The sequence below is a fragment of the Medicago truncatula genome, chromosome 4 (assembly GCF_003473485.1).
Source record: "Medicago truncatula cultivar Jemalong A17 chromosome 4, MtrunA17r5.0-ANR, whole genome shotgun sequence".
In the NCBI taxonomy this organism is placed as follows: domain Eukaryota; kingdom Viridiplantae; phylum Streptophyta; class Magnoliopsida; order Fabales; family Fabaceae; genus Medicago; species Medicago truncatula.
The window spans coordinates 34,726,177-34,739,523 of record NC_053045.1 but is presented as its reverse complement, the minus strand read 5'-3'; the positions used below and the strand labels follow the sequence as shown (position 1 = coordinate 34,739,523).

The following is a 13,347-nucleotide window of genomic DNA, read 5'->3' as shown; positions in this document are numbered from 1 at the left end:
GTCATGATTGGAAGAAATGGAGAATTTTCAACATGATCATGGTCTCTAGGGTAGACATGAAATTTAACATGGAACATTTCTTTGATATGTTTGGCTACTGGTTTGTAAGTGTAATTTTTATTTTATTTTTCCTTGAGGTATAATGACCCCCGCCATCACGGGGTCTAAGGCTTCGGCAGCCTATGATGCCCCTATCCCAAAGTTGAGATTTTCTTTTTTGACCGATACCTAGACCTACTCGAAGTTTTTAGCCACCAATGGTTGAACCAAAACATTTACCCGTCATAAATTTTTCGACCTCGTTTGTTTGCTCTGATGAAACGAGTTTGGTAATAACCAACATTTTTGTTTTTATAATATCTTGATAATTGTTTTTCTGCTTCATTTTATATGTTCTTACTAAAGTGGGTTTGTGATAAATTTATGGACAAATTAAAGGAGACTAGTTGGACATACTTCAACCTATGAGTGTTTTTTTCTAGAACCCTAAGCGAACAACATGATGATTATAATGTCTCAAATCAAATTATCAAGTCTAACATCAGAATTACACATAACCCATTTGAGTTAGCCTGGTGGTATTGAGTTGGGTCTTAGGAGTGTGCTCCTTCTCAAGTTTTCAAGTTCGATTCTCCCTAGTGTTAGTTTGTGTGTGCTAATTTAGCTTCTTAAAAAAATTTGAATTAAATGTAGTAATTTGTTCCCTCCTCTTTATTTTTTTTAATAACCATCAATCTTACAATTAGTAATAAGATTATTTATAACTTGAATCATTACACACTTATTAACTTGACCAAGATACATGTAATCACATTAGTAGAATTTTCTAAACCAAATGAGTAATCTTCTACCCCTCAAATCCTCTTTGTTGCTTTGCAATAAAAGCTTCTACAATGCGACGAAACTCATCGTTGCTCATTTCATCCTCCGGATACGAAATCCTCAACATTTCCTCCTCAGCAGGAGTAGCAGCTTCAATGATTTTCCTTTCATTCTCACTCTCACACCTTTCCAATACACGACGTCGTTTCTTCAAAATATTAGTCTCACACCTTCTATAACTCTTCTTCACCTCTCTTTTCATTTTATGCTGCTCTAAGCTACCACCTTTTTCCACTATCCTATCATCTTTTATTATTCTCTCTTTTTCTTCGTGATTTACACTATTATGAACTAACTTTTCGTAAATATCATCATGTTCATGTTCTTTTGGAACATTTTTTCCAGAACCCTGAGCAAACAACGTGATGATTATAACGTTACCGATTACAAAAACAAAATAATGGCTATTGACAATGACCGAAACGTCCCTTAAATACTCACTTGAGTTTCTTACTACAACTAGTAGCTTCAAAGAAAGCCTTGAAATCAAGACCAAAACAACACACACTTCAACGAGTCGTAATAAGATTGTTACCCTTTGAAGCTTGCGGTGTTTTAGGATTGCGTTGGCTTTCTCGACTTGGAGGTTAAAACGAAATGACTCCATTCCTCATAGTCAAGAAGTGTGTATGATATAAGAGTTTCTTTCTTTTTGTTTCGAACTAAGTTTGTTGCACCGCTTTTCTAAAGTATTGTCGATTTTGGGTCATGCGTAAACCCGCACAAGTTTTTCTTTAGTCAAACTATCTTAAGTATCAATTCCTAAGTAATGCAAGACTTTTTGTATTGTGATTGTCACTCGAAGTGAAATGGAAGATTATATAGAGGGGCAAGAGAAACTATGTATTTGAATGTAGAGAATAGAGAAGGTGAAGATGTAGTGAACGCTGAAGTTATTTGTAAAATTTGGATCATTGAAAGAGAGTAAAGGAAGTGAGTTTTTGAATTGGATGTGAGCATAGAAAAATAAAGGTAAGAGTTTGAATGAATATTGTATTGTATGAACTACGAACTTTGCTTTGAAACAAAGTTAATTTGTTAATCTTCGTAGGTAGGAAGTAATGGTTTTCCTCTCGGTCTTTATTTATAGTCTAAGAATCTGATTTTTTTTTTTTTTTTTTTTCAAGAGAAAAATCTAAATAAACATATCTCGAATATTTTCCATTATCAGATGACTCAGTAAATTGTCACCATTGAGAAGAACCAGGTCCTCATACAACTTGCTCTAAGTCTAAGCCATTAAATTGTGTTTCAAATTATGGAGTAATGTATCGTTAGAAAAATGTAAAAGTAGAAAGAATAAATCTTATTGTCGTTAATGGAGATAGATGCTTGTTTCAATATCCATATTCTAAGAACAAAAACAACTCATAAGTGTAACATCAATGTCACAAGTATGAGCACTTGAAACAAGTGTGTTTCAAAAGACTCTGCAGGTATAAAAACTCAACCAAACATATGCAAAAGAATTATCTAGAGAAAAATAAAAACTATTGCTTCATATGATTTCGAGGCTTCAACATTTTGATTTTTTTTCTCTAGCAATTCGCATACTCCTCAAAATGTGCACTTGAAGATTTCTCAACCTTCATCTTCTAACTCATTTGATATTTTACTAGATCAATGATTTTTCAAACTATCCTAACTGTGATGTAGCTCAAAAAGACTCGGCTATGTTATTTTTAATAATATTTTATTTATCAAAGTTAAGCTGAATGCTAAATGTTGCCCTAATTTTAGCCTAAAATCAGTGTTTACTTTTACTGTATTACCCCTGTTTAAAATATCAAAATAAAAGCAACAGATCACTCCTAAATCGTTCCTATTCTTTTGAACAAAACAAATCGCTTTCAGATAATCTTTATTTCAACACTTTATCTCTTATTCCTTAAAGTTAACCTGAACGCAAAATTTTGCCATAGATTTAACCTAACTTCTTTGCTTAATTTTACTATATTAACCCTATTTAATTAACCCTATCTAATTTAATCAAAATGTTAATTGTTATGGAAATCGAAATAAACAAATCGCTCCTAATTTTTCTCCTTAATTTTACTAAACAAATAAACAAATCCTCCTATTCTTATAGGATTAGTCCTCATCTCTCCTATTTTTTCTACTTATGAAAATGACTTTTTTTTTTAAAGGACTAAACAGAACTTAAATAAGACATGAGTTTCCTTCTTATGTTTTTTTTGGAGAATAATATTAAACTAATTTCCCTACACATTCTAACGCTTATGTTCCTAATTTTTTGTGAAGCAATACTTATCAAGACGTCCTCTTTTTATGGAAAGCAAAAAACCGATTATTTCCTTCTCTTGTAATCCTTTCCTACGTTTCCTTCTGATGCATTCTTTTCCTACCTAACTAAATGTGCTATTTTTATTGAAAAGCACTAAACAGATCGTTAGTTTTTAATTTTTGGTTTTGATGAAACATATGGCCCTTATTCTTTTTCATTTTGAATATTCAAGCACCTATTTTATAACTTAAAAATAGAATTATAAGATTAGTCCTAATCTCTCCTATTTTTTCTACTTATGAAAATGTCATTCTTTTTAAAAGGATTAAACAGAACTTAAATAAGACATGCGTTTCCTTCTGATGTTTTTTTTTTTGGAGAATAATATCTGGATCTAATATCTCTTATTCCTTAAAGTTAACCCGAACGCAAAATTTTGCCTTAGATTTAACCTAACTTCTTTGCTTAATTTTATTATATTAACCCTATTTAATTTAATCAAAATGGTAATTGTTATGGAAATCAAAATAAACAAATCGCTCCAAATTTTTCTCCTTAATTTTACTAAACAAATCCTCCTATTCTTATAGGATTAGTCCTAATCTCTCCTATTTTTTCTACTTATGAAAATGACTTTTTTTTTTTGGAAAGGACTAAACAGAACTTAAATAAGACTTGCGTTTCCTTCTGATGTTTTTTTTGGAGAATAATATTAAACTAATTCCCCTACACATTCTAACGCTTATGTTCCTAATGTTTTGTGACATCAAATGTGGTCTACAGAGAAGTTTTCTATAATGTGTAGCACTTTGTTTTGTAGTATTGTTGTAATTGCATATAAGTACTATTTTTATGTCGACAGATGTTGGATTTTTCTTTTCTTCAATAAACTATGCCATTAAATTTATATGTTATGTTACCGTAATAGGGTCGATGTCATGAAAATTGTTTAACATGGTACAGTAAAAACGTTTGTGGCAATTTATCTTATGAATTGAATTATACTATTATTTTGATTCAAGTAAAGTATTTACTTTCATATTTACGCTATATTTGTTCTTTTGTACGACCCGTGCGTGAGCACGGGTCATTGGTCTAGTTACTCTTAATTAACTCGTCTCATCTTAAATTTAGCTCTTGTCCATTTTCGACTGATAATTTATAAGGTTGTGCCTTTAAACTTGTTAAAGATTTAAAAAGAAAACAATATTTGTTAAATTTTATGCAAAAAGTTTCTTTTTAATCTTTAATAAGTTGAATAGTAATACACAATTTTTAAGATAAATTGCTACGTTGAGATCTTAGAACATTTGTTAACATTTCTTAATTTATAATATATTTTAATGTAAGTTTTTTTTTTTTTTTTTGACATTTTAGTGTAACTATATCTATATCTAAATATTTATATAAAAGAGATATCCAATTTTGATATATCACATAATTTCTATTATTTTTATCATGAAAAACATACACGAAAGATAGGATATAATAATGAGTTATTTCGAGATTTTTTTGTGAACGATGTCGATGAACTAGTGATGCACGTAACGGATATATTCTCAATGATTTCCACAGTTTAATTAAACAAAGTTCATTCGTTTAGAATTTATTCCAAAACCTCAATTTCGTTACAAGCTCCACGAAACTGATCATGAATGTTCTTTACAGTTGAATTTGCTACGTAAGACCAGTCTAGTAATTTGTATAAATATCTTATATAGCAAGCAATTAATTATACCTTTAAATTTGTTTATTTTGCATAAAAAAATATGCTCACGTGCTCATGAATGTCATTTGAATTTTCGTCCATGAAGTTACTAATCATTCCAATATGCCCATGCAAATATTAATCATTTGACTTTTGGTCCTAATTACATCTGATTAATAACTTCAGAGACGAAAATTCAAATGACTTATATTTGTAGGGATGAAAGACCTATTTAAGCAGTGATGAAACAACCTTCAAAATTTTAGACCGCTGCTGAGTTGTTATTTAAATATTTATGGATTTTTACTAACAGAAAGTAAAAGATATATTTTAGAGACCAATTTATTTTGTTGACAAAAAGTAAATCTTTTGGAAACTAAATAAATTTTTTTGAAGCAAGTTTAAGCTAAAAATAAACTATATCATGAAATCAATTCTTTTCAGCAGAAGTACATAAATAATAAGAATTAATCACCACATTTTCCTCATGGTCCTCCAAATTGAAGAGAACATCCAACCCGCTTATCAGGTCCATAGTCTTTTCTAGATCATGCATTCTGATATGTAACAAAATTAAAATAACTTTTATGACCGAATACATCGTCGGGAAAATATCCAGAACCCATTGGTGATCACTAGGGGAACCTGTAGATGTTGATGTTCTACACTTCTTCTACCACCCCATCCTACTTGATCCGTGGACGTCAAGTTTCTGAATATCCAATAATCTCATTTTCATTAGTCAGTACCCAATTTTTTGTTTGAGGGTCCTGGATACATCAACAAACTATATTAGTGAATATATTCTTTATTAATGTAGAAATTTTATGGTATAGAAATGACTTGAATAATAGACAATATGATTTCAATCATGTCTCCACCATAGATAGAGGTTTCGTCAAATCGTCCACCAAGATATTTCTTTGCTATCTTGAACAAAACCTAGACATCGTAAGTTGTAGTATTCCGGTCTTCTTGAAATTAACTGTCTGGCCGTTTTTTATCAACATAATGTTATATGTATTGAAGATATGAAACTAGTATTTTTATAATTTACCTTCAATGAAAAGAAATATTGAAATAAAACATGAAAAAAATTTCATAAAATATACACGATACTAAAAAAGGCATGTCTATGAATTTATAAACTCAAAATTGGAAGAAGAAATAAAATGGGCGTAAAAAATCCCTACCGTCCATACTGCAAACAAATGAGTTTCATCATCGTTGTATAATTGTGGAGCCACCTATAATATCAAATTAGTAAATCAAACACAAATAAATTTTCTCTCTCATACACACATTGTTCTTCTACTTTCTTTCTCTATTGCTTTTATTATTGTGCCACTATCTAATTCTTTTTGTATAATGTGGTTGTCCAACAAATTGTCACATAAAAATGTTGTTCAAATAACATTGCTCAATCGAATAGTTCATGTTGGACATTGTTGTTTCTTTTTTTTGAACAAAGACATTGTTCCTTCTTAAGACCAAATATAGCCCTAATTGATGAATTCTTCAAACTACTTTTTCTAATTTTATTTTGAAAGCCGGAGTATTTTGAAAGCCTTATTAATAAGTTCTAGCTCTTTCTCTATGTCCAAATTCTCTTTCACTATTTGACGGGCAGTAATGTTAGCCACCAAAAACATGAAAAAGAATAGTATATTGATCACTTTCCCCTCAATAATCTCGTAAAACAAAATGACTCAATGATGGATTATAGTTAGATGTTTTCATTGTTTTTATGAGTAATGTTCCCAAAATTTATAGGATGGAAGAAAATATCACACAAATCCTGCATTACAGTGTACATTTAGAGTGAGATGACAATCGGAGGTTTGAATATGTTCGTGGTGAATTCTGTGTGTGGGACAAAAGTTTTTGGAGGCAAAAAAAGTTGTTGTGGATTTCCTTCCTAATTTTTTGCTTTTTTTAAATGATCTCATATATTATCTTAAATATAAAAGTTCTTGAGTCTTTAAGACAACTTTTTAGAGCAAAAACAGTTGTTGTTAATTTCCTTACTAATTTTTTGTTGTTATTTTAAATGATCTCATATCTTATATTTAAAAGTTCTTAAGTCTTTTAACATAGTAAATATTATAATTTTTTTTTCATGAGATATCCACAATAATCTTGTGCGCGCGCGTGCGTGTATCTAAGGTGTTGATTCTATGTCTTTCAGAAGCAATAACTAATAAGCATAATAAATATTATAATTGTTTTCATGACATATCCACAATAATTTTGTGTGTGCGTGTGCATGTGCCCGCGCGTGCGTGTTTGATGTGATTCAAAGATATAATGAATAAGTGTTTTTATTTTTATATATGATATCACAGTTTTGCAAACATTAGTCATTTAATAAAATGAAAACAACATGAATTAAAATGATTTTTCTTCAAAAAAAAAAAAAAGAGTTAAAATGATTTATTTATTTTTTGAATTTTTTTCAAACAATAAAGTAGAAGTAACAAAAAATATATAGAAAAGAACACATTACAAAAAATATATATATATATATATATATATTCATAGTAGAAGGATGGTTTTGTGGGAGGGCTCGGATAAAAGTATCTAAGTATTCCTTAGTGGTCTAACTTAATTAAACAAACAAAACAAAACATAGATACTTTTAGCGGGTAATGTGTAATTCTTGTTGTTGTTGTTGGGAGTACATGGTTCCCCACGTTTGGCTTGGTTCTCCACCTTCCTACCATTTTTTGTTTCCTCTATCCAAGCAAGCATCCCTTCCTTAGAATGTGCTTATGTGTAAATTGTGTAATTTGTTGTTTCTGTTGATGGCATTTGAAACATGGAACATGAGTAAAATGTGAAGTTGTCAAGTTCTACTTAGCTTTGACCGGCTCTAACACTCAATTGATCTCCGTGAAACTCTCTGAACTCAAGAAAGACTAGGTTGTTTCACATTCGACTATTTTTATTCGACTAATCTTCATTCGGCTTAGGGGAATTCGACCGACATTAAATTCAGTTGTTTGTCGTTCTTAACTAGCAACTTAATTATTTTTTAAGTGTAATCAAGTTTTCCTCTATGTTGCATTATATTATCCCTTAGCTTGAGCTGGGAGATGATGTGACGTAAACGATAATTATTGTGCGACCCTAAGAGAACATCTTCAGTTGTGGTTTCACCTACACTAATTCCAATTATAGTTTAGGCGTCTTTTCCACGCCACTACGACACTAAGAGTGGATTTCATTTGATTCTGAACAAAGATATGTGGACCGACATCAAGCCATCATATGAGCCCTTCAACAAAAGGATTGTGGGACAACTTTTCCGAATTGGGCCAAGCCAATTCTAATATAGGAACATATCACTTTAAGGTCACTGGCACATTACAAACAATGCTATAGACGCGTCCTGGAAAGGCACACCCAACCATGTCTTGAGAGCAAATCAAGACAATGTGATGAAGATCGCATCATGATCTATCTACAATTGTCATCCAAGACAGTTGTCGATCTAGGAGTTTCGTCCTCCTATATATGCCAACTTATGTCTCAGGTCCATCTATATAGTTTGTAGACCCTTAAGCCTCACACGCATTGACATTGTCTGTCTTGTGCATTAAGAGTGTTTGCAAGTACACATTATTTTTATGGAACAACTGCCATATTTAACTACTTAATTGTTCCTCAGGTCCTTGATCTAGGTCAGGTTTCTATTCAATCATAAGATTATTTAAAACTTGAAATCATGAATCACTAATAAACTTGAATAAGACACATGTAATTACATTGATATAATTTTATAAACCAAATATGGGTAGTTAATCTTCTTCTACCCTTCGAATCCTCTGTTCTTGGCAATAAAAGCCTCTACAGTACGATGGAACTCCTCGTTGCTCATCTTATCCTCGGGATACAAAATCCTCACAATCGTTTCCTCCTTAACAACATGAGCAGGTTCAATGTTTTTCCTTCCATTGTTCTCACTCTCACACCTTTGCAACACACGATGTTGTTTTTTTAAATTTTCACTCTCACACCTTCTATAACTCTTCTTCACCCCTCTTTTCATTTTCGGTTCCTTTACACTATCACATTTTTCAACTTTACTATCATCTTTTCTTATTTTCTCTTTTTCTTCGTGCTTTATACTTTTTCGTACCAACTTTTCATAGACATCATCATATTCTTGTTCATTTGGAACGTTTCTTCCAGAACCTTGAGCGAAGAACGTGATGATTATAATGTTACCGATAAGGAAAACAAAATAATGACTATTTATAGAGACTAAAAAGTCCTTTAAATACTCGCTTGAGTTTCTTACTACAACTGGTAGCTTCATAGAAAGCCTTGAAATCAACACCAAAACGACACAAACTTCAACAAGTCGTAACAAGATTGTTACCCTTTGAAGCTTCCGATGTTTTAGGGTAGCATTGCCTTTCTCAGTTTAGAGGTTAAAACCGAACGACTCCATTCCTCAAAGTCAATGTGTGTATGATATATACGAGTCTTTCTTTCTTTTTTTTGTTTTTTTTGTGTGTTTTGAGCTCAAGTCTATTACTCTACAAAGGTATTGTATGTTTTGGTTTGATGTACTGAAACACAAATTGTGATTCTTACTTGAAGGTTATCTAGAGGAGCAAGAAAAACTTTGTATTTGAAAGTAGAGAATAGAGAAGGTGTTGATGCAAAGAACACTTGTATAATTTGGAGCATGGAAAGAAAGAGAGTGAATTTTGAAATTGGATGCGAGCATAGAAAAAGAATGGTAATACTGTAATGTATGAATTTATTTATCTTAGTTGGTAGGAAGTAATGGTATTCCTCTTGATCTTTATTTATAGTCTAAATTTTTTATATTTTTTCAAGGGTTAAATAAATAAAATAAATGTGGAATATTTTCCATTATCAGATGACTCAGTAAATTGTCACCATTGAGAAAAGAGAAGCTTATTGTCGTTAATAGAGATAGATGCTTTTGTCTCAAATCCATATTCTAGAGAACAAACCAACTCATAAGTGTAACATCAATGTCTTAAGTATAAGCACTTGAAACAAGTGTGTTTGAAAAGACTCTGCAGAATCAGAACGTGTGATCAATTTAGTAAGTATAAAAATCCAAAACTCAAAGGAATTGTTTAGAGAGAAAAAAATACTGCTTCTTGGTGGCTTTCCATCCATCTATCCAAAGAGATGATTTTTAAAATGAAGAAGAAAAGGAAAAAAAAATGGTGGTGTGATGGTGCACTAGCGGAGCGGATCTAGTAGACTTGTACAATTTAATGGATTCATTTTTTAACAAAAAGATCATATAATTAAAAATTTTAAAAAATCTTGATGTCTTTGACATACCCTAATATTGTTGGTCCACCTTAAACATTTGATATTTGTGGTTAAAAATTAACATAATGGAGCAAATTGACTAACAAAGTATGAGACCAAAGAATTAGTTAAGGGACATGGATCCTCTCCATAAACGGTGACTTACATGAGTTTTATAAAAATCATAAAAAATCAATTGAACCGTCAAGATTTTAACTGGACATTCTTATAAGTAAAACTCATGAGATAGAATCTCATTACTTAGCTAAGAGATTAAAAGATTAATTTAGTCTTATTTTTATCATGAAAGTGGATAAAATGTGATGCAAGATAGAATACAATAATGAATATTTTTTAACTTTTTTTGTGTGAACGATGTCGACAAAACCAGTGATGCACCTAATCGGATATATTCTCAATAATTTCCACAGTTTAAGAAAGAAAAAAAAAAATCCACAGTTTAATTAAACAATTAGACAAAGTTCAACGGTTTAGAATTGATTCCAAAAACCTTGATCTCGTCACAAGCTCCACCAATTGAATTAAGTCTAGCTAGCTAGTCTAATTTGCATAAATATCTTTATATAACAATTAAACCTTTAAGTTTGTCAATTTTACATAAAAACTAAGATGCTCACGACTTTGTGTGTGTTCACAAAAATTCTATGATATTTTCGATGATAATGTGGCAATTGGCACATTTGTAATGATTCTTAATCCTTCTTTCTGTCCCAAATACAATAGACCCACCAATAATCAAAGAGGATAAACTTTTGTCTTCAGTTGGAATACATAGTTAAGAAATATGCTTGGGTATATATGACCAATTATTTTACATTCGTGATGCTCAAAAAGAAACGAAATTTGTTCAACGTATGTAAGTAGAATTAATGGACAAGAACCAATGCTATATATATAAAAACTCATATAATTAAAAGTCGAATATGGGATATTAATGTTTGGATAATTAATTATTCTCCTATTCTTATAGTCTATATATGATGATATTTTTGGATATGGTTCGAGATTCTTTATTACATCAGGAGTAGCAGACGACAAAGAGCACTCACTGCATAATTGTCTCATTGTGCTACCAAACATCAACGAAAGGAAATAACAACTCTTACAAAACCATTATCAACAAAAAAGTTAAGTGTGAATTTGTGCTCCATCGACATGATCTTTACCAAATCTATTGCGGAAGACAAAATTGTTTTTACGGTATCTTAACCTTAACAGATTGTAATTTGACTTTCATGACATGAGATGAGATGCCACGTGAGATGATGATGTCATGTGACAGTGAGTTGCTTCATCAACATGCAATGGTATAAAAACAATTATTTACAGGAACGTGCTAACACCCAAAATAAAATTAAGAGCAGTGCTAAGTTTTTAGAATAATTTACAAGAATTATACTGTTTGTTTTTTGAAAAATAAATTAGAAGAGTTGAATAAGCTCAATCAAGTTATTTAATGAGAGATGATACATGGACACACTTATGTGGCAACATACCACTCTACACCTCTCTCATATACCAATAAAAAAACAATAAATAATGATATCTCAAAAAAATGAAAAATAAAATAAAAAACAAATTGAGAGCATGCATTTTTCCCTCTCTCTCTACTCCTGGACCTTTTTCTCCATCCTCCCTCAACCAAAACTCACCATCACAGCCGGCGGCCCAATTTTTCCGACGACAGCGAATGAAATGACAATCTCCCATCTTTCGTTTCAGATCTAGGCTACCTCTGTCCTACCAACTCTGTCACCGTCGTCGTCTCCATCAACTTCTTTACCTCCACCACTCCCTCCTTCGTCCTCCTCTCGCCTCACCGTCACGTCGTCCCTGTCCCACCAACCGGAATGAAACGAAGAAGAAGAAATAGTGGTAAATCTGAGACGGTCGTCGTCGTCGGTGAGATAACTGGATCGGATCTGAGACGGCCGAAAATTCAAAAGGGAAATGGCGACGTAGATCCGACGTGCCGGCGAATATCTGAAGGAAAAAAAACAACCAAAACACCGGTGGTGGCGAAGGACGAACGCAGGTGACGTTGGAGATGGCGGTGACCGGCGATGGTGATGGCGGCGATGGAGGTTAGTGATGGTGGGAGAGAGTGAAAGAATTGAAAAAAATGGACTTGTGAAATTACCAAATTACCCTGCCACTAGGGTGTGTATAAAAGTGGTATGGAAAAGGGTGTTTATGAATCATTTCTCTTATTATTTAATAGCTAGGTTATCAACTAATGAGTTGAAGTGTTATGATCATTAATGAATCATTCCGATTGATAAATTGGGACAATGGGACATGTTATCAAAAATAATTTCAATAATTAACCTATGGGTTTTCTAAGACGCTTTATCTTAGAGCCATATGTTTACAGGGAAACGGTGGTCATAGTTCCTTTATAGATCGAATAGACGATGGGACACACATTGAAGAAAGAACAAGCAGTGAGCAAAGACTTGTCCTTCATACGAGTAACGAGAACAAATTGTGAGCTATGTTGTGGAAAGGAATCATGGTAGGTAGAGGCCATGTTCTCTATTCAAAATTAAGGTTTGTGAGGGAGTCTGAAGGGGAGGGAAAGTGAGGGCTTAAAAATAAAAGAAGAAAGAAAGAAAAACTCTGAGAGATGAAGGTTTTGAGGAACTTAGTTTTTTTTTTTTTTGGTAGAAAGGCATCGAAAACTTAGTTTTCTTTAATATAGAAAATTCATCCAATTTGAAAGGATTACAAAATTGTATTGAAAGAAGGTTTTAGTAAGTTTTCCAAATACAATATATATTGTTATGATACTCGCAAAATTAAAAGTATATTAATTAAAAGTATTCTTTTATCATTTACTAGAAAACACTCTATATCCTCCTTGTAAAGCTTAACTTAAATAGTAGAGACAATGCATAACTATATATAATGTCCGGAGTTCAAACCCCGGCCACCATCAAATAAAGAAAAACACTCTCTCAATTTTTTTTGAAAGATTTCTCTAATCTCATCTCATCCTAACAAAACCTTCATTTCCCTACCCTTCAAACTCCCAAACAAAGCCTAAAACTACTACAATCTTTAAAGTAAAAAAACTAAACTTACTACATAATTTTTTTTTTCTTCCTATAATTAAATATTTGTGTAAAATATGATTATATTACTATTACTGGTGAATGAATCTTTTTCCAGCTTCACATTTAAAAGT

General features: G+C 31.7%; 1 protein-coding gene and 1 pseudogene across 1 annotated transcript; both read right to left on the bottom strand.

Moving 5' to 3' along the window:
- Positions 1-683: 683 nt before the first annotated feature.
- LOC11415990 (uncharacterized) lies at positions 684-1,929 on the bottom strand. The gene has a single exon (XM_003606914.4). The coding sequence runs from the start codon at positions 1,487-1,489 to the stop codon at positions 848-850; it is 642 nt and encodes a 213-aa protein (XP_003606962.1). The 5' UTR covers positions 1,490-1,929; the 3' UTR covers positions 684-847.
- Positions 1,930-8,560: 6,631 nt separating this feature from the next.
- LOC11422062 (uncharacterized) lies at positions 8,561-9,619 on the bottom strand (annotated as a pseudogene).
- Between the last annotated feature and the right edge of the window lie 3,728 nt (positions 9,620-13,347).

What these genes read in the sequence shown, in the direction of transcription:
- LOC11415990 (XM_003606914.4), bottom strand. Translation starts at nt 1,489, where the DNA reads ATGGAGTCATTTCGTTTTAACCTCCAAGTCGAGAAAGCCAACGCAATC.